Source organism: Schistocerca nitens, chromosome 3 (genome assembly GCF_023898315.1).
Source record: "Schistocerca nitens isolate TAMUIC-IGC-003100 chromosome 3, iqSchNite1.1, whole genome shotgun sequence".
NCBI lineage: Eukaryota > Metazoa > Arthropoda > Insecta > Orthoptera > Acrididae > Schistocerca > Schistocerca nitens.
In genome coordinates this window covers 84,116,258-84,139,490 of record NC_064616.1, presented here as the reverse complement: position 1 = coordinate 84,139,490, position 23,233 = coordinate 84,116,258, and the positions used below count along the sequence as shown (strand labels likewise).

The following is a 23,233-nucleotide window of genomic DNA, read 5'->3' as shown; positions in this document are numbered from 1 at the left end:
TTGCAAAAGTTGCTGAGCCTGGTCGCTTTATAAGATCCAAAATATGAATTTTCCAATTAAGATTCTCATCTATATGTACACCCAAAAACTTAGTATGCTCTACCCAGTCTACTGACTCCAGTTGATATGTTATATTTATTGAAGAAACTGTACTTTTTGCAGCAGAAAATTGGATTTACTGTGTTTTTTTTCAAAGTTTAGAGCAAGCCCATTTGCAGAAAACCAATTAATGACTTTTCCAAAGACCTGGAGTTTCTTTAACTGTATTAATAATGATGCCTGTATCATCAGCAAACAGTGTCAGTTCAGCTTCCTGTTTCAGATAGGAAGGGAGGTCGTTCACATATATCAAGAACAGAAGGGGACCCATGATTGAACTCTGTGGAACACCTAATGTAATTTCATCCCAGTTAGATGAAGTGGCAAACTTATTTAAATCACTGAACCTATATAAGGAAACTTTTTGCTTCCTGTTCCATAGGTATGACTTAAACCACTCATATGCTATTCCATTTATACCGTATAATTGTAATTTCTGTAACATAATGTCATGGTTCACACAATCAAATGCTTTGGAAAAGTCACAGAAAATTCCTATTGGTGACATTTTACTATTTAAAGACTATATTATGTGGACAATGAAATTGTATATTGCTGTCTCAGTGGAACAGCATTTTTGAAATCCAAACTGTGATTTACTAAGAATCCCATTACTGTTGAGATGGTTAACCACTCTTGAGTACATTACTTTCTCGAAGATTTTTGAAAATGCTCTAAGCAAGGATACTGGCCGATAATTATTGTCATCTGTGGTGTCCCCCTTTTGTAGAGAGGCCTGACAATGGCATATTTAAACCTGTCTGGGAAAATACCTTGAGTTAGTGGTGCATTACATGTGTGACTCAGAACATCAGCTGTAATTGCTCCAATTGTTTTAATATCTTATTAGAGATTCATCTACTCCAACAGAACATTTATTTTTCAAAGATTTAATAAGTTTACTTATTTCACAAGAGGCTGTTAGGTGAAAGTTAATCTGACAACATTTTTTCAAAACAGACTCTTCCATGTACTGTCTGGCTTTTTATTTTGAACTGTTCTCACCAATTTTTTCTCCTACACTTAAGAAATGGTTGTTAAATACATTAGCTACTTGTGTACTGTTGGTTAGGATGGTCTCATTTTCTTTAATAGTAATACTACCTACTCCAGCAGTTACTTTTCGCGTCTCCCTCCTAACAACATTCCATATTGATTTTATTTTATTACAGAATTGTTAATTTCTTCTCTAACAAATAAATTTCTTGATTTCCTTACAACTTTTCTTAGTATGTTACAATAATTTTTATAGTGTAAAACTACTTCTGAATCTTTACTAGTTCTTGCTGTCTCACACAGTTTTCTTTCCCTTTCTGAAAACACTTTAATACCTGTAGTAATCCAAGGTTTCTTTGAAAAGTGTGTGGTGTTACATTTAGTAATTTTCTTTGGGAAACAATGTTCAAAAAGGGATATAAATTTATCAAGAAATGTGTTGCATTTATCATTAGCATTTGGCTCATTATATACATCTCCCCAATTAACATTTCTTAAGCTTTCTCTGAAGTGCTCTATAGATACCGGGTTGAGCGAGCTCAAACTTTTACTTAATTGTTTCTGAACTGTACACCCTGTTAGGTTCTGTAAGTTAATCAGTTGTGCATCATGGTCTGACAAGCCATATACACAGGGAAAGCATGTGTTTTACATTCTCTTTCTGTACAAATACATTATCTATTAGTGAGCTACTGTCCTGAGCTATACATGTAGGGAAACTTATCACTGATTCTAAGTTATATGTTGTTAATAACACTCCTAGTTCACTTTTCCTATCAAAATTACTTAGAAAGTTTACATTGAAATCACCACAGATTAATAACTACTTCTTTTTGTCCGACAGACTTTTTTATGAATAGCTCCCAGTCTCCTAATGGGGACCTGTAAACTGTTGCTAATATCAATACTACATTATCTAGCTGAAGTTCACATGCACATAACTCAAAGTGCAGATCAACACAAAATTTGCTTACTTCTACAGTTTTGCACTTAACCCTTGTTTTATGAAAATGGAAACTCCTTCATCCACACTAGATCTACAAGTGTAAGATGCTAAATTATAACCGCTTATACTGACACTATCCATGCCCACAGTTACATTATGTTGGCACTTATTGTTTCTGGTAAAAGTTCACCTGTTGCATTAATAAAACTATCAAATTGGCACAAGGGTTCAAAGCCAGGATTATTGTTTAAAATGTTTTCAAACTTTTTTTGGGAATACCTCCGGCAATGAGGAGTTCACTAGAATAATTTTATTCATTAACTGAATAGATTCATTCAATGCCAAACCTTGAGTTTCAAGCTTTTTTTAATACTTGCAGGTATATGGGAGAAATGAGTACTAATCACAGCAATGTCTTTTTTAATACAGGAATCATCAAAAGCTTCCTTGCACTGGCAAACTGCCAACGTCTCTGCACTATCGAAATCGTTTACTACCCCTCTAATGGCCTCAAAATGTTCATTTAAAAAAACACAGCTTCAACCCACATACCCCAACAAGTTACCACTGGTTCGGGAGGTCAAGGCACGTTTGGTGGTTTTTTTCTTTTTAGGTCTTGATGCAAGCAAGAGCCTTTAGAAACACTGTCTTTGAGGATGAAATCAGTTTATTGACATTCACAAACGTGGAACGTACTTCTTCAGAAAGGTGATGTACTCAATGAGCAAAGCATGTCCCATGAATCAAATTGGGATAAAACACTCTGAGGGCTTTTCCTGCTTTGATCATATAGGGAGCAGAATCTGAAATAAACACAAACACCCTTTCATCTGCAGAAGATTCTGGAAAAATTTTTCTAATACCCTCATTCACAAATCTGGCAATCATAGGATGATTTACTTTTTCAAGTTCTTTGCAGGCCGCTAAATAGGTAGAAGAAGGCTCTTCTTTTAAAGCACCAACAATTAAGTTTGCAATGTGAAGGCCACAAGTGTCTGTAGTTTCATCAACTGAAATCCAGATAATGCTGTCCTCGAGTTCATAGTGTATTTCTTCCAGAACATTTACGTAAATTGTCGGTATGTAATTTTTATGCAGTGTTGATTCATCTGGTATATATTATTATTTAAGCATTATTTGTGCAGGAAGCCTTTGAGGATAGGGTTTGTATGTTTGTGAAGAGGAATGTTGCTTGCAATGAATGCTTCACACACATCCATGTTCAACCGACCTTTTGTTTTCCTTTGGACAAATCCCTGGTACTGCAACTTGCTGCTTTCAGAAGTTGTTGTCATGGTCCTTTCTTCTGCATTCCTGTGATATGACGACTTGTCTTGACATGCTGGTCTATTTGAAACAATTTTTTTTAATTTAATTTAATTTTTTTGCACGAAACATTTCTCTCACAAACTCGACAATACAAAGCAATTTCGTCATATGTAAATGTTCCAGGATGGCCAGCTATCCACGAAATGACGTTTCTTTTTTTCAGGCAACATTGGCACACAACATGTTGTAAACACGTTCAACTGTGTGTAAATGGAAAGCTAAACTGAAACCACGGACATGCAACTGAAAGCTTGATTAGTTTAATTCAATTGTTACCGACGTATACGGTATGACAGTGGAGGGGATTAACCTGGATTAGCCAGTGCAGGAGCATTGACTGCCTGCCTGTTCCTGTTCCTCTTCTGTAATGATTTCACTATGCAGTGGCTTCTCGGTTAGTGATTGCATGCAGTTCTAGGTTGCGGTCAATCTGTAAGACATCAAAACTAGATCGACCTAGAGACTGCCCATCTACATTTTTAAAATATTGTAAACATAGGGCGAAAATATGCATCGTCACTAATTTTTAGTCAAGATATGCAATAACCAGTGAGAAGGACCCAAATATGTCAATGCATATGCAACATCCAAATGCATATAAACCAGTCTCTAATTACTACTGTTAACAGTAAGGAAAGAAAGGGGAGAGGATGGCTGAATGCTCAATAAGTATATGAAATCATTTTATTTTAATATCACAGGCAATATCAACATATAATTTTTCAAATTTAAAAAACATATTTTTGAACACATTCTGCTTATTGACAGATTTGTCTACACACATTAGCAAAAATTTTGTTAAATTTTGTTTTCCTAAATTATGGTTTTTAACCAGTTTGTTTGAGAATTATTGTCCATCTGATGCTGGAGGACCTAGTCGAAAGGAAGATTTCTTCTGTGTTGCAGTATCAATTACGCTTGCATGCAAACTTCCAATACTAAAAAGGAGAAAAGTGAATGAATATCAAAGGCAACAGAGTAGCAAAGCAAAGTTGCAACACATACCATAAAATTAAATTTTTAAACTTTGAACATCAGCAAATAATAAAAATTTAAAAAAATAAATAAAAAAGAAAAAAAAGCGGGTCAGTCAACTGGTCAAATATGTGGTAGGCATACATTTTTTTGCTGACTATTCATACATTAAAATAACAACAACCACCTCCCTCTTCACATTCAAAAATATGAAATTTACATACCTGTTTACATTTATTTCAGCAGTTAAACTGCTGGAAGCGGACACATCATCAAGCGTCAGCTGAAACAATTTATTGCATTTACTGTATAGGACATTTAAAGCTACTGCTTGGTTCATTAAAAACATATTCTTCGACTTCAACATAATGTTTAAACAAATTGCAAAAATAACAATATATACACAAACTGAACTGAGTGATGCTAATAACTGATATAATTATTGCAAGAACACACACACACACACACACACACACACACACACACACACACACAGTGTCGGATCACTGCAGGACATGCAGGAAAAGTGTCAACAAGGTTCTGGAAGATGCCAACAGGGATGTGGAGCCATGCCAGCTCCAGTGCTGTGGCCAGCTAGGCTAGGTTTCACGGTCGAGGATCCATGGCACAAACAGCCTGATCGACGTTGTCCCAGAGATTCTTGATCGGGTTTAAATCCGGGGAGTTTGGTGGCCAGGGGAGCATAATCAACTCATCCTGGCCCTCTTCGAACTACACGTGTGTAATGTGAGCTGTGTGACATGCTCCTTGTCCTGCTGGTACATGTGAACGTGCCTAGGAAAAACAAATTGCATGTGAGGGCGAACATGGTCCCCAAGGATAGATGCATACTTTCATTGCTGCACTCTCTCTTCCACAATGACAAGATCATCAAGGGAATGCCATGAAAACATTCCCCAGACCATAACGTTCCCTCCTCCCACGGACAACAGAATAAGGAGGTAAACCATTCTGGCTCCTGGTGAGCAAGAAGTTCTTCGACGCCTCTGTACGCCTCGATGTCGCTTTCAGAACTGTTGTAGCTGTGCGTGTAAAGAAAATAACTTGTTTTGTGTCAATCGTGAGCAAGGGTCACTGAAATTGGGCTGTGGCACAATGCATTAATATTGCTCAAAAGATAACAAACATTATTTATCACGCATTTCCCAAAGATGAGCAACAGTTTGACACAAATGTGCAGCCAAAGTGAATGTGGTAACTGTACATGTATGTTCAATTAATTTTTGGCCTGAAGATTATGAATGAGATTCAAGAAACAAACTTCTAGGGTTACTTTCCAGAAGGGAGCTACTACCCAAAGCAATCCCCAGCATAAACTGACATGGAGAAGAAACTACACAAAGCCAGGATGTGAGCAAAGAGGTAAGAAGCAAGAGCATAAACAACACTCCAATTAATTATAGCTAAAAAATTATCTTAAAATAAATTTTTAAACACAAAAAAGTGACCTAATGATAACACACCACATTACTGAAGCACACTTAAATCTAAGAGGACGTGCAAAGCAGAATGTAAGGATGGCAGAATGAATTCGTTATTGGTGTCTTTGATTTCCCGAGCTCTAAGAGTTCCAAAAGATGAATGTTCACCTCTGCGTCGGGGATGTGGAATGAATGTCACAATTCAGGAGAATACTCTAAAGAGACTCCTAGACATTTGTTACCGAGTGCAAGGTGGTGATAGAGACAGTTTGTTGCCTTTCGAAAAAGGTTTCATTACGTCAATAAGATCTCTCTTTGGACTTTTTGAAAGCCTAAAAAGTATGAAAGTCAGCTACATATTAACTTCCAGACTAAATGAAGATTGCTTGGAAAAATTTTCTCCTAGGGCATGAGGATTTGAAATATTTTGTATTTTAAGAGAGAAATGAGGTGTGTCTCCTTAAATTTCCAGGTAATGCAAGTGATACTTCCTTCTCTGGAAACACACCAATTACTGAAGAATTAAATGCAGAGTCTTTTCGGTGTAATGTCAACCCAGATTCTGTATCCCTAAGTTTTATTACAAATTAAATCCATATAAATGTTGTCGAGGGATCACCAACGCGAGAAATCCCAGAAGCTGTGAATGTCGAAGAAAATTTATTAACATGCTAGCTGAGTACTTGGAATTGCCATGGTACGTATTTATTCCAATCTTCTATTAGTCCACCTCCTTCCCCCTGTCTCTGTCTAACCACCTCCTCCCATTCCTCTTTCTGTCCATATCCTCCTCCTCCCCCACCTCCCTGTCAATATGCTGCTTCCTCCTCCGTCCATCTGCTCATTCCATCTCCTCCTCCGCCTCTCTCTGTTCATCTCATCTCATCCTTTTTCCTTTCTCTGTCCATTTCCTCCTCCCCCTCTATCTATCAGTCTCTCCCCCCTCCCCCCCCCTCTATGTTCATCTCCTGCCACTTCCTTTCTGTGTTAATCTCCTCCTCTCCCCTCTCTGTCCCCTAGCTCTGTCCGTCTCCTCCTATCTGTGCCTCTCTCCTCCTCCCCCTTCAGTATCTGTCCTCCTCCTTTCTCTCTCCACATTATCACAATCATCCAAACAAGAGACTGGCCGTTCTTACCCCATCAGTATTTCTTTCCAAATTATAACCAGTGTGTGTACCAAATCAGAAATTGTTCCAGGGGTTTACGATGAGTTGTTTACAGACGGCTTTGCTCGTATATCCACATGTCAAATTTATTTCACACACATTTAACATATTTCACACATATTTGTACATATATTTCGACTGTATGTCTAGCAAATTTCAACCTGCAGTTTCATTTTCAGGCATCTTAATGTTTATATCTTATCTCCTGAACTACATGCTGTATAATGATATAATTTTGCAGGTACATAAAGTGGCGTATGTGATACAGTCTGCAAAATGTGTTGTGAATAGAGTTAGTAGTAATGAAGTAATAAATTACAAAATCATGCATGGTGTGGCCGTTTCTCAAGCATCTCTGTGTTTGTAATGTCTTATCTCCTGTACTGTATGTCATGTAATGATACAGTCTTTTAGGTACATTCAGTGGCATATGAGATTACTGTTTGCGAAATGTGTTGCAAATTGAGTTAGCAGCAAAGAAGTAATAAATTTAACCATCATGCTTGATGCGGTAGTTTTTCACGCATTCACTGTTTATGACCTCATATCTCCCGAACTAAATGTCGTACAATGTTATAAGGTACTCTTATGTCCATGATTTTGGTGTTCATGTTTAATTACAAAATAGATTACATGTATGTACGGTCCGAAACTGGTGGTTCGAGAGGTTTGCAAGAAGTAAGCTCTTGTCTAATAAAACACCTGACTCTCCATGGCAGTAATGCCAAACATATTTTCACATACTCTGGCTCATGCAGCAATCAAAACTGCAACACAAATGTTTTTCTCCCTCTTATAAAATACCTGCAAAATACGAGAGGTAACACAAACTATTGACTTAAAAGTTCCTTCCGCCAGGATACAGTTACCTTCCAAATGATACAGATTTTTCTTTTATTAAAAAGAGAATAAAAACTAGTCATCACATCTTTTCTCTAAGAGATCAGTATGATGATGTTCTTAGCTGCAAGGAAAGAAACACTGATTACCTCGCAGAAATGAACCACGAAAACTTCCATTCAACAGCAAACTTAGAAAGATGTATCACCCATAGGAAAAGAAACGTTGAAGGTGAAACAATTAACTAGCTGACAATGAGATGGATCAATACTGAGAAGGCTGAACCATTTGCTATCAAATATAAAACTACTTTCTCACCAGAAATGCCATTTGGAAAAATTAATATTCACATGAAAAATGGAAACTGACCTTTAGAAAGTCTAGCTGATGTTCCACATGGTCTCCTTTATAGTACATCAAGACTGATCTCCATGTGGGGGAGGCATTTTGTATTTGTACATTAAGTACTATTTAATTACTTACATTAATACTTGCGATTTTTTCATGTAAAATGGTCCTGCTTGTGTTTATTTGTTTCATAAAATTGCCTGTATACAAAACACTCACAATATTTTGTCAACACCTTTCAGTCGGCAATGTGACTCACTCCATACAAATCAGTTTTTCTTATGGGAGAGACAGCCATTGAATTTTTTTTATATATTTATAAAGTGCTGAAAACGTAACCTTAACATCAGTTTATTCTAAATATGCTGAAAAATTTTAGAGCTTTTTTTAAAATAACTCAATAACTAATTGTTTGTACTGAACATTTTCATTTGTATGAGTCAGTCAGCTTGGCTTCTGAATGCCCCATACATGCATACACATATACGCACACCCACTTTTATAATTTGTATGGATGAGGTAAAACTGTGTGGTTGTGCACCAATTCTGGATGTTCTTCCAGATGCAGTGAAATACATTGCAAGTTATACTGCATTTAAATACCAAAACAATGATAAATTGTTAGGTATTCCAGTAGCAAAAAGTGAATTACAAGATTCTATTGCAGACTGGATATCAATTATCTCTCATCATGGTCATTACTCTCCAATACGAGCACGGAAAAACAACATGTTGCAGTTTGAAGGAGAATGTGTTGATTTTAATGGAAACGGAGTGCGCAAACAAAAAAATGTTGTAAAGTCTCTGTGCTCTATTTTGAAACAGTTTCCACACAGTTATTGCTCTTTATGTAGGAACAAGAACATTCATAAGGATTAGGTGTCTGAATCAATAAGCAAAATTGGAAACTATGAAGAAATATGCACAAGGAGGAAGCTGCTATGAATTTCACCTTCATCTGATAAACGGCAACAGAAATGTGGAACAGTCTACACTACCATCTGTTTCTACACCAAATGAGTGAGTTATGTTTCATCTTAATTATCATTTATGTAGTCCTAATGTGTAGTACATCTGTCATGCCACTTTATTTAATTTGTTCAACTATGTATTGAACCAAATTGAAAGTAAAATGAATGAATAACACCCCACAGCAAGTGTGGTGCAGCACATCTACTGAATAATCAGACTGCTGTGCTATGCTGCCTCACCATGATGTCAGCGGGCTCCAGCCAATAGAACACATTTCTGCTGGAATGTCCCGCACCCCCATTCCCACCTCCAGCCTGATACCCCTTGCTTTCAGATGTTTCATGCCATACACACCAACGGTCACCTGATCAATTAATCTGGAAAGGCCATTTATCGTCACTCAGTGAATGTCCAATTGTGGTATTGACATGGGAATTCCAGCCTTCACCACTGAGCTGATGGTGCCAGAACTGCTGTAGCAGCGGCTTAAGACTATGTCATACACACAGGATGCAGGCATTCAAATTTTCTCTTAGCCTCAGTGTAGGTCAGTCTGTCCAGAGTCTTTTACTCCACGATTTTCCTTTCTTTCTGGAGAATCCTGCAGTCAGGCGAGCAAGGCGAATGGTGCTCTCCACAGCTGGGAGGCAGGGCACATGGAGTATTGGGATTTGATGGGCGTCTGCAATCTCGGCATGTGACGCTAGAAGTACAGCAGGAAAACATATGGCCGAACTTCCAGCACTTAAAGCACCGCATCAGGGGAGGGATATAGGGCTTTACATCACACCGGTAGACCATCACCTTGACCTTCTCGGGCAAAGTATCACCCTCAAAGGCCAAGATGAGGGCACCGGTGGCAACCTGATTATCCTTTGACTCCGGTCGACACGCCAGACAAATTGTACACCTCACCGCTCTAAATTGGTGCGCAGCTCATCATCGGACTGCAAAAGAAGGTCTCTGTGAAATATGACACCCTGGACCATATAAGTGATGGTTACAGAAATATCCCCCAGCTTGTCACAAGCAAGTAACTCCCGTGACTGGGCAGAAGATGCTGTTTTGATCAAGACTGACCCAGATCTCATTTTGGACAAGCCCTCCACCTTCCCAAACTTGTCCTCTAAATGCTCAACAAAAAACTGAGGCTCAATTGTCATGAAAGATTCCCCATCAGCTCTTGAACATCCAAGGTACTGGGGCGAATAAGATCCGCTGCCATCCTTAGCAGGACGTTCTTCCCATGGTATGGCCAGGGAGGGGAACAATTTGGGGTCATACTTCTGTGCGTTGAATTGAGCTCATGATCGCTTAGAGACTGCTGGTGTTTCACCACCAGCCAGAGATGATGGACTACGCTTCATCCTGTGCCATCCGCCCTTATGCGACCCACTCCGACCAGGGGCGCTTCCCACAGGCGCAACCCAGCTGTAGCAAAGGCCACCTGGCAGGATGGCCATTGCCGGGAGTCCCAATACCCCAGAGGATGGGCATCTACCCCTTGACACACATAGGGAGATAATGGCGCAGGCATCAGCAGAGTGATCCCTGTGTGGTCAGGGGGCTACAACCAACAGGGTATGTGGCAGCCCCACCACAACGGACTGGCTACCGAGCTGGATATCTGGTGCAAAGAAGTCCACGGTCATCGTCGGCATAGAAATCGACACTGCGTAGTGCATGGTCGAAAATGAACCCAGGAAGGTGTGCTCGCCCAAGAGATGGAGAATGGGCAGGGCTGCAATGCAGCAATGAGAAAGTAGGCTAAAGATCTCAATGCATGATGGACACAATCCACCTTGTAAGGCACCCTTCCCCAATTGGCTCGCTCTTCGGAAAAATCTGAAGAATGGAGGTCAAACCCTACAGGGGACCACCACATAAAGGCCGAAACGTGTGAAACTCCTTTCAGTCACCTCGTACGACAGGCAGGAATACCTCGGGCCTATTCTAACCCCCGGACCCACAGAGGGATTTCGCAACCTTTAACTGAGGAGGAAGCACGTACTGAATTATCTGCTCAAAAACTTGAGGAGCCCTCCCATGCTCAATATTTATTTTGCAATAATACTGACCCTCTATGAGCAGTATTGACAGTTTGTACAATATATTGAAGGAGACTGTAGAGCTTTAAACAATTCTGACACACATTCACTATATGGCAATGTATATTGTACCATGTAAGGGCAGTAATGTGCAATAAACAGCAGTTCCTGCCGAGATAAAGAGAAATTCAATTCACACTGAATGAATTTCTGCAGAGAAATGAAAAAATTAAATGACAAAAGATCAGGGCGTGTGCTGGAGTATGTATATTAAAGCATCATGCAGTACTTTGTAAACAGTCACAAACTTCATTTCTCAGATGCCATATACCTCATTGTCCAAAATGGCAGAGGGAACTGAAGCCCATGTGTCATGATAGTCAGCAGAAAAGTTTATTTTACTTATAGCAGTTTTCAGAATTGGCAAATAGGATCAGGGCAGCTGTCCTGTCAGCATAAATGTTTTTTCTTCCTTGCACTCCACAGACATAAGATCACATAAGCTTTCAATTAGTAATCAGTAAATAATTGTTTTATTTATTTATTTCTTTTTTTTTTTTTTGCAACAGTTGTTACAGTAGAGAACACACAGAAAACACAGCATGTGTACACAATAATTTACAATTTCCTTGTTTAATTTTTAATTAGTTTTTGTTGTTTATGAAGCTACGACACAGTGAATGAGCCAGTGGCCCATTGAAATATGTACTGGAAGATTTTCAGGCTAATTTCATCTATTCTGCATAATTTCTGCTTGTGTTTTGCAAGGCAAGCAACAATACATATGAGTTCCACATTGTTGCGCACCAACATGTTCACTACAAAGGCATGAATATTGCACAATTGTATTGTGCTCTCCTTGGCCTTGCACTTTCCTGTAATATATTGGCACAATATTACTGCGCATACATATTGAGTGTGTGAGGGCCCCTTCACAAAAGGTGTTCAATAATGTTGAAATATAGTGCCTGTTGAACTTGGCAGAGTAACAAATTATTCACATATTGATTAAACCATTCTTTAAGAATGCCACTCATTGAATTGGGACACAATCATCTTGGAATCAAGCGTCCTCCTTATAGAACTAAGGTAGTTGAAATTCATGGGTGATCTCTGCTAGTACCCACAGTTTCATATTCCAAAACAGAGGGTTTTTTCATTACTTCGACTATGGTGTGTGTGTGTGTGTGTGTGTGTGTGTGTGTGTTTTTCACTGGAGGGGGGGGGGGGGGGTTCGGCACTGCCTATAGGTGCACTAAGGAATATTCTCATGCAAGTTATCACTTTTATAAATTAAAATTAAATTGTCTGCTAAATTTTTACAAACAAATCTACTAAAATTATTAGACAGAATGTGTACAAACTTTTACTTACATTTCCCAAAACTACAGCTCCCTGTTCTTTGTCTGTATCCTCATCATCATCATCATCATCATCATCATCATCATCATCTTCAGCTTCAAAAACCTGAACTACTATACTCTCTCCTGAGAGTGTCAATGGAAGTCTCTTTGTGACTTTGACCGGAACAGGTGTCTGTGCTGGTATTACCAACACTTTATCATCATTTGCCTGAAAAAAGTCATGCACAGACCAAATGAAACTGCCAAATGACATATTAAAGTATTCAACATTTTTAATATTTATTTCAGTAAAGAAATAAGAACCACAGCAAAGTGAATTAGTAGATAAAAATGAAACACACAAAAGAAGTTAGGAAGAAAACTGACAGAAAAACATGACAAAAGTTTTAAAAAAATTGATTTCTTGTTGGTTTTATTTAGTTTTATGTTATCTCACATGAAAGTGGATGAAGGATGTGTCACAATGAATTGAACTTGAAAATAACAATACAGGAAATGTGGTGCATTCAAGGTATTCTCACACATTTTTTGTTCAATTGATTTAAATATTATTATTAATTTGGTCTACTTAAAAATCAGTTATTAATTAGGATTCTAGGATTCTCTCTCTCTATTACTTTTTGAAGCATTTTCTGGCAAAATTGTCTGCTCTTGTAATAGGGTACTTAACTGTTACTCCAACAACCAATAGAAGATCTCACAGCATCCTTATCACATTATACCTAATCATTCCATTTGTTTTGATTACAATCATGCTGTTTCTCCAACACAGCCACTATCACTAAATCTATTAAGCACAAATGTATTAACAAAATGCATCATACACCTCTCTGTCATATACATGTGAAGAAATTAGGACATTATCATTTTTATCCATTATTCCTTGGTCATAAACCTATATAACTGCTCATAGTTTAGAAATTATACAGATTAATACCTGATGTTTGTACTACCGCACACTGTTCTTTATCTCAGGGGAAAAAAAAAAACTGATAAGACATCAGCCCTAGGTGACCATACAATGCCAACCCTTCACTGTTTCACCTACTGCCTAAAGCATCATTGAATGAAAATATTGCAAGAATATGCAAACTCAGACATTAGTGTCAGCATTCGAAACAGGAACCAACAATTTCCCTTCAAGATGACCTGCAGCTGTTTCCAGAAAAACCAGTTTTTTGTCAATGACACCCAGTCATAGAACATTAAAAAATATGTCCACAACTTTCCCCTGTTTGCATGGATGCTGCATTTCATTTTAAACAATGTTATGGTGCCAACTGTACATCTCATAAGCAAGTAAACGTACTGTGATAACAGAATGAGACTCCTATCTCATTAAATATAAGACAGCATACCATCACCATTAGTTTGAAATTTTAGTGGATCACTGCTGCTGTCTGTGAGAAATATTGTCACATCAAAACAAAAACACAACACTTAGAACTCAAAGCATGTTTATTATTGACACCAAAGTACCCAGACCAGAACTGACCTCCTGCATAGACCCTACAGCTATTTATACAGACATTTAATACTCCAGATTATTAAAACATTACAAACATAAGATATTTCTAGAACCTCCCAGAAATGATAAACACTAAATAACAAATAACTGCTGGGGGTTGGATCTGAACTGGTGACCAACAGCATGCCCGCCGACGATGCTAACCACTACACTACACCACTACACTTCATGTGCCACAGCTCACTCCATCATTAGTTCTCGCTGGAGCAGACTACAGCACCCTAGATCTACATCTTGTCAATGGTCCTCTGTATGGCAGTGCTGGTGGATCCTCATGTTGTGGTCATGTCATTATATCCTCTTCACTAGTATGAGCATTGAAAGTAGCCCCTCCCTTCAAAGCTCCATGATCCTTGAGTTGGTCTTCAGTTTTCTTGAACCTCCCACCATCAATGTGTGTCTCTGGACTGTTTATTTATATACTTGTTCCATAGATCTGTACATGTGAGCAAGTCACTCAGATGTGGAACGTGTCAATGTACATAATAAAATACATAGAATATAATAACAGTGCACAAAAGTCATACTTATTAGCTTAAAAACTAGTCAACATAAATGTGAAGATAGCAGTTTCATATTTAGGGCATTATTGCATCTATTTTAACCTTGAACAGTAATCAAAACTTCCCACTTTGGGTTTAAAAGTGACCCAAAAATGGAAATGAGAAAAACAGGAATTTTTACATTAGGGCATTATTACATTAGTTTAACAGTAAACAGTGTCAAAAAATTTAAAAACATCTTTCCAATCTGGGTTTTACTTATTTCTCTGAAAGAATTCCTCTAGTGAATAAAGTGAGGTCTCAAGTAAATAATTTTTCAAGCTACGTTTAAATACTGATGTACTACTCCTTATACTTTTGATGCTGTTGGGTAGGGAACTGAAAATTTTCGTTCCAGCGTACTTTACCCCTTTCTGAATAAGTGTCAAGTTCTTTAACTCACAGTGGAAATCCTCTTTTCTTCTGGTGTTATGTTCATGATGTAGGCAATTCGTTTCATACAGAGTGGGGTTATTTATTATGAAGCACATCAGTGAATATATGTACTGAGATGTTGCTGTCAGTATTTCAAGTCGTTTAAAAAGATTTCGACATGAGGTTCGTGGGGGTACACCAGAAATGATTCTTATTGCTCTTTTTTGTGCTGTGAGGATTTTCTTTGCGGCAGGTGTATTGCCCCAGAGGGTGATGCCATAACACATGACTGAATGAAAATAGCCAAAGTAAGCTGACTTTGAGATGGTAATGTCATTGAAGCGTGACAAAATTCGTAAAGCTAATGTTGCCGACGTCAGCCGTTTTAGTGTTTGTAGAACGTGATGTTCCCAGTTCAGCCCACTGTCCACGTACACTCCTGGAAATTGAAATAAGAACACCGTGAATTCATTGTCCCAGGAAGGGGAAACTTTATTGACACATTCCTGGGGTCAGATACATCACATGATCACACTGACAGAACCACAGGCACATAGACACAGGCAACAGAGCACGCACAATGTCGGCACTAGTACAGTGTATATCCACCTTTCGCAGCAATGCAGGCTGCTATTCTCCCATGGAGACGATCGTAGAGATGCTGGATGTAGTCCTGTGGAACGGCTTGCCATGCCATTTCCACCTGGCGCCTCAGTTGGACCAGCGTTCGTGCTGGACGTGCAGACCGCGTGAGACGACGTTTCATCCAGTCCCAAACATGCTCAATGGGGGACAGATCTGGAGATCTTGCTGGCCAGGGTAGTTGACTTACACCTTCTAGAGCACGTTGGGTGGCACGGGATACATGCGGACGTGCATTGTCCTGTTGGAACAGCAAGTTCCCTTGCCGGTCTAGGAATGGTAGAACGATGTGTTCGATGACGGTTTGGATGTACCGTGCACTATTCAGTGTCCCCTCGATGATCACCAGTGGTGTACGGCCAGTGTAAGAGATCACTCTCCACACCATGTTGCCGGGTGTTGGCCCTGTGTGCCTCGGTCGTATGCAGTCCTGATTGTGGCGCTCACCTGCACGGCGCCAAACACGCATACGACCATCATTGGCACCAAGGCAGAAGCGACTTTCATCGCTGAAGACGACACGTCTCCATTCGTCCCTCCATTCACGCCTGTCGCGACACCACTGGAGGCGGGCTGCACGATGTTGGGGCGTGAGCGGAAGACGGCCTAACGGTGTGCGGGACCATAGCCCAGCTTCATGGAGACGGTTGCGAATGGTCCTCGCCAATACCCCAGGAGCAACAGTGTCCCTAATTTGCTGGGAAGTGGCGGTGCGGTCCCCTACGGCACTGCATAGGATCCTACGGTCTTGGCGTGCATCCGTGCGTCGCTGCGGTCCGGTCCCAGGTCGACGGGCACGTGCACCTTCCGCCGACCACTGGCGACAACATCGATGTACTGTGGAGACCTCACGCCCCACGTGTTGAGCAATTCGGCGGTACGTCCACCCGGCCTCCCGCATGCCCACTATACGCCCTCACTCAAAGTCCGTCAACTGCACATACGGTTCACGTCCACGCTGTCGCGGCATGCTACCAGTGTTAAAGACTGCGATGGAGCTCCGTATGCCACGGCAAACTGGCTGACACTGACGGTGGCGGTGCACAAATGCTGCGCAGCTAGCGCCATTCGACGGCCAACACCGCGGTTCCTGGTGTGTCCGCTGTGCCGTGCGTGTGATCATTGCTTGTACAGCCCTCTCGCAGTGTCCGGAGCAAGTATGGTGGGTCTGACACACCGGTGTCAATGTGTTCTTTTTTCCATTTCCAGGAGTGTATATGCCTAGCAATTTTGATAAGTACACTTGCTTTATCATCTGATCATTCTGTGTGATAACTGTTTCTTTTGGGTTTTTGTGGGTTGTCTGGAACTGGATAAAATTAGTTTTTTTCAGGTTTATTGAAAGGGAGTTAATACTAAACCAACCCAGAACTTCTTTAAGGATATCATTGACCTCGGATTCGAAGTCAGTAGTTGACACATTATCCACCACAATGCTCGTATCATCAGCGAACATTGTAAACTTACACTGCTTATTGATGGATAAAGGCAGGTCATTAACATATATGAGGAACAGCAAGGGCCCAAGCATTGATCCCTGTGGCATTCCATGCTGCACAATTCCCCACTCAGAGTCCACTATATATTGTGATACACTATCTGAAACATCTAGAATAATCTTCTGCTTCCTATTTTCGAGGTACGATTTTAACCAGTTCCCTACAGGTCCTGTAATTCCATAATGACAGGCCTTCTTGAAGAGTATCTGGTGATCTACACAGTCTAACGCCTTTGATAGGTCGCATAAGACACCAATTGGCGGCCTCTTGCTGTTTATAGACTCTAGAACATCATTTGTGAATGAGAAAATTGCGTTATCTATTGAAACTCCCTTTTGAAAACCAAACTGCTGACTGTTAATGATGTTCGGGTCACCAAGGTGTGCCACAATCCTGTTGTACAGAGCTTTTTCTAGGACTTTTGAAAATGTTGTTAATAGAGAGATAGGGCGATAGTTTGACACATTTGTAGCATCCCCTGCTTTGTACAGGGGCCTGACAACAGAGTATTTCATTCTGTCTGGAAACACTCCTTGTTGCATGGATGTGTTGCAGATGTGAGACAAAACTTCGGTCACTTCGCTACAGCAAGCCTTCAACAGCTTGCTTGAAATATCGTCGATACCAGCAGAATGTTTATTTTTCAAAGACTGTATGATTTTTTTGATTTCATTGGCAGTAATGGGAAGCACACTTATTTGGCTGAAAGGTTCTGGAAAATTATTTTTCATTATACAGGCAGCTTTATCTACAGAACCATGGCAACCTATCTGTGTTGGGACAGTTAAAAAATGTTGGTTAAAGATTTCAGCAATTTCCTCACTATTAGTTATCTCTGAGTTGTCAACAGCCCTGTATCAGGGCTTCACACACAGGACTTGTGCTTTCGTCTTCGTGACAAAGGGTTATAGTCCTCAATGTTGTATGTATTATGCAATGCACGATTAAGGATATGATAAGACCCAAACTAGGACTATAGTAACATTTCCAATAGTCTCACTATCCTCACAGGTATAAAACTCTGTACCAACTCCCTTCAGCTGTACCTCATTGGTCAGTGCTTGGCGTTAAGAGTGCATTCAGTATTTAATCTGGGCATACAGGGTTCATATTCGAGCCAGCTGCTTTGCTTCTTTGGACTTTGTAATGTGTTTCGTTTAGTCATCCTGAGTATCATCCAGCTGAAACAGGAATAGGGTATCCACAGTTGTTTTGGCCTTGCAACCACGGAACAGAAAGAAAAGTGAGAAGCTTGTAGTTTCTTGCTTCGCTCAGTTGTGTGCGAATGTCACTATAGGCAGTACTGATCCCACTCTCTCTGTTCCATGTCAATGTACATCAAGACCATACCTGCCAACCTGTTACTAAAGTGTACTGTGAGGCCATTCATGTGTGGAAGGCATGCAGTATTTTCCCGGTCGGCCTTGATTTTCTAATGTTCTGTCAGCATGTCCATAACTGAGAAATACTTTGCTCCGTTGAAGAAGTCCAGGGTGTCATCAACACACAGCAATGGATAGACATCTTCCTTTGTGATTTTGTTCAGTACCCAAGAGCCGACACAGAAATGCCGTGTGCCATCTTTGCTCTTCACAAGGACCATCGGAGAAGACCATCGAAGAGGACCAAGGACACACTAAACATTCAACGACGTTACCTTGCAGCATCATCTCCACTTCCTCCGGGATCATCCATCATTCTACCAGAGAAACTTTATACGAGTGCTGGCCAATTGGTGAATGATCCTTAGTGTCGATATGGTGTTTTACTATATAGGCTGCTTCCCTGGCTGTTCTTCACTCAGGATTTGAAAGCATCCAAAAACTGATGCAGAAGGACCACAACTGACACTGTCCCTCGGTCACGTCAGGTCCTATTGGCAGTTCAATATTAGCTTCCTTCCCTATGTCATCTGTAGTGGTAGTAGAGCACATTTCTTCATTAATGTCACTAAGCTGACCCTCCTGGACTGGTTCGGCTATCTCTAAGCACGTACCTTTAGGGACGAGTTGTGGCTGCTCATGACACTCCTTGCCCATCTAGAATGCTTATTATCACTACTGGTTTGTAGATTTCTTTTGGGAGATGTCTCGATGTTGATGAAGGGGTAACAACAACTTCAATGGCAAACAAATGCCCAGAAGCAATCTTTGTTATCTATGGTTGTTGAAATAGTTTTATCAGTCTGGAGCTCTGATCTTCCACACTGTATGATTGCCTGTGATGCCTGCAGCAAGTTTCTCCTGAAAATATAATGATTTTGTTCTGTTTAAATGACAAATTTTAAAGGCTGTGTTCTGTTATTGATAGTTATTCCTGCAATACATGTTCCTGTCAGCTACACATATTTCCTATTTGTGACTTCCAGGCAGTTATTTTCACATCACAGAATGCAGTATTCTTTAGCTAGCAATATGCATTTGACATAACAGAAAAAGAAGCCCCATAGTTGACTAGCACCCGACACAGTTGGCCGTGAATGATGTCAGTGAGTTTTCCTGACATCTTGATAACTGTTGTCCATAGAGGATTTTCATCTGTGGCAGCCTTTCAGTGATTAGCTGAGTGGTTGGTACCTCCATACAGTGACAGGGAATGCCTATGGCATGTTGGGGAGTGACCCATCATGGATACAGTGATTAGCTTCGGTCCACAGATCAACTATAATAATTTGCAGTTGACTGGTATGAATAGGACTGTTGTGATTGCTGATGTCTTGTGGCATAATAGTCATCTAATAGTCTTCTTCCTCTGCAGTAGTGTGCAAAGTATCCATGCCAGCAACAGTGAAAACAAACTGTTTGTTGTCCTCCACCCTCAAATGTCTGTTCTTCTGCAGGGTGTTTTACATGGTGGATTAGTTGGTTGTACCTGTGTTAGTTGGATGCTGGGTTATCATCTGACAACAGCAACATAAGTCCAAGTCCATTTTTCATGGCACATCCCACAGGTGGTGGAGATGAGTGCCAAAGAACAATACACTTCTCCTTCAACATTTTCTATTACCTCCTGATGTATGGGGTCTACATTACTGGTCACTAATTCTTGAGTGTACTTTGTCTGACAGTTCTGGCTGCCACAAAATGCTGTCTCTCTTCTCTTACAATCTGGTATATGAGAGTAGTGAGATCATGGTGGTCTTCTTTAACTTCCACAGGGACTACTTTCAGGAATCAACCCTCTTCCTTTCTATTGCTTTTCCTTGATGTGCTTGTACCACTTGATGAATTCTTCTGTTGTTGTAACATTCTGTTGATTGTCACCAAAAGTTTCTTTCAGTTCAGCCTGAAATTCATCCCTGGTATTGAGCTCATCTTCTCTGTTTTATTTATTTATTTATATAGTATTTTACATGTACTGCATAGGACCATATTAAGTAGCAAATCTCCATGGTCATAGAATGAAGTCAGTATATGAAATTGACTTCAGAAAAGTAATAACACAAAAAATAAAATATACACAAATCCCATGCAGATGACAAGCTGCGAGTATATACTAGCATAATCAACAATATAATACAGAATTAACTTAATTGTTTTCCAGGAACTCCCTGAAAAATTGAAAAGAGCGAGCCACGAGAAAATTCTTCAGTTTAGACTTGAAAGTGCAAAGATTACTGCTAAGATTTTTTAATTCTTGTGGCAGCTTACTGAAAATGAATGCAGCAGAATACTGCATGCCTTTCTGTACAAGAGTCAAGGTGCAATACAAATGCAGATTTGATTTCTGCCTACTAGTTGCTAATTCTTGGAATACGCTCATATTGTTAACCACAAACGACACTAAAGAAAATATACACCCATTAAAATAAGTTAAGCAAATAATTGGTTCTCGCATCTCAAAATAAGATAGATATCTTATACTGTATTTTTTGATGTCACAGAGTATTATGCAAATGAAAGCTATACATTCTCTTGGAACCAATTATGAAATGAAAAAGGAACATTTGGGAAAAAAGTTGCAATGACCTCCAACATCAAAAAACATTAAATGATTTGTATAGCACACTGTTCAGTAATGCGTACGTCCTCGACGAACCCTCAGGCGCTCTTGAATGGGACAGGGCACGCTCAGTACCAAATCATTGCAGGCCTCTTGGGACGTTTGTCCCACTCCTCAATGGCAGCATTCCTGAGAGCTTCCGTCATTAATGGAGGATACTGACGACTAGAAATTGCTCTTTTGAGCATGCTCCATGTATGCTCTATGCAGTTATATCTGGGGAGCATGCTGACCAATCTATTCCTCAGATCTCACATCCTGTCAGATACCAACACACACTGTGAAGTCTCTGCTAAACAACTCACTATGGCTTGGAGAATGTTGTTTTCACACACTGCAGCAGTCATGTTGCCTTCAATTAGAATGAGCGGTGTGGGGTGGCAATACACGATACCTGGCCATAATAAAATTGAGCCACCGGATTGTTGGTGACGTTCCACAGTCTTTTAGAGATGTCTATGTTCCCCTTTTCACCTCCATATGCGAATAGAGTTGTTATCAGGATGCAAGCCTATTTGCACTTCACCTGTTAACAGCATTTTGGCCATTGGACTCGTGTCCAAGGTTCATGTGCTCTAGCCCCTCTTACGCAAGCACCCCTGTGATGTGGATGGAGTGCTAGAGTCTTGAGAGGTCTTCAGCTGTACGAACCCCCCATCATGAAGTCTGTTGTGCACAGATTGGGTCCTTGCGGTAACCCCCGTGGCTTCTTGAAGCTCATGGCACAGAGTAGTCACTCTCCTTATAGGGTGTCTCTGTGCAGATATCATTACATACCGGTCCTGAGCTGCTGTAGTTTTGCGTGGACGGTCTTCGCAATGTCGATCCACTATTGAATCCATTTCCTGGAACTTTTCCACAGTATGGAGACAACACTTTGATTAATGTGAACAATATTCACAATGTCAACTTGTCTTGTGTTTAATCCCATCTATGTGATGATTTTGATATAGTCTGCCATGGAGAGCCTGTGCTGAGGCATTCTGCTGCATTAAGAGGCACACGGACAACTGTGCATTCATAGCTCTGGTGTACTGCATTTGTTTACAAGCAGTGATTGCACTGATCTTGATGAGGCAAAGTGGCAATGACAAATGAGTTCACATTATGTACACAACCACCTTCCTACATAAACACAAAAGGAACGCCCATGAGGGAAAGTGGCAACGACAAATGAGTTCACAATATTTACACAACCACCTTCCTACATAAACACAAAAGGAACGCCCATAGTGATTATTGGTAGGTAATTTGGAAATATGCTTAACTTTTTATGATGAGTGTATATATTGAGATGCCAATGTCAAAGTTTCAAGACTCCTGAACAGGGTCGACAAGAGATTCTCAAACTTACACAACATATTGATTGAACTCTCTTTTCTAAGCCAAAAATACAATACAATGTCATAGATCACAAGTGAATGGAAATAAGCAACGTAGACTAATTTTCATGTTGGGCTATCACTTACTTCAGATACTGTTCTAATGGAGAATATAGCAGCATTAAAAGTAAATACATAAAACTGCAACCAGTCACGTTTTTGAAATATTTATTTATTCATTCCATGAACTGGTTTCCAAAAGTTTTGAGGTTTGTCTTCAGATGGTTTTCCAGAAGTCACATAACTATTCCAAGCATAATGCTGGGTGCTAGTTTGCAACAGTATGGGCAGCTTTTGTTGTTAGTATCTATTTGATTGCTTCCATTGTGATGGCCAGTTCATCCCACATCACTCAGTTTTACACAATATTGCGCATATACACTGTGATAATGAAACCTTGCCAGCATCTAGCATGTGCATACATATTGTGGGAAAGTGAGTGATGTGGTACCAACTGGTCATCGCAATGGAAGCAAACAGATGGATTCTAACAACAAAAGCAGCCCATACTGTTGCAAACCAGCACCCAGCATTATGCTTGAAATAGCTATGCAACTTCTGAAAACCATCTGAAGATAAGCCTGAAAAGGTTTGAAAACTGGTTCATGGAATGAATAAATAACTATTGCAAAACAGTGATTGGTTCCAGTTCTATGTGTTTACATTGAATAAACAGTCACAGGTTCTAAAACATCTTTAATGGTTGAACTTAATCAGTAGTAGCATTCAAATTTAGAA

The 23,233-nt window shown here is 39.9% G+C and overlaps 1 protein-coding gene across 1 annotated transcript in view; it reads right to left on the bottom strand.

Annotated features, from left to right (window-relative positions):
• Positions 1 to 4,071: 4,071 nt before the first annotated feature.
• The window catches only part of LOC126248049 (heat shock 70 kDa protein 14-like), a 251,940-nt gene continuing 232,778 nt past the window's right edge, over positions 4,072 to 23,233 (bottom strand). The window contains exons 8-10 of the mRNA XM_049948683.1: positions 12,536 to 12,733; positions 4,570 to 4,628; positions 4,072 to 4,308 (exon numbers count right to left, since the gene is read on the bottom strand). Of these exons, the coding sequence (XP_049804640.1) occupies positions 4,218 to 4,308; positions 4,570 to 4,628; positions 12,536 to 12,733 (348 nt within the window). The 3' untranslated portion in view covers positions 4,072 to 4,217. The remainder of the gene's footprint in view (positions 4,309 to 4,569; positions 4,629 to 12,535; positions 12,734 to 23,233) is intronic.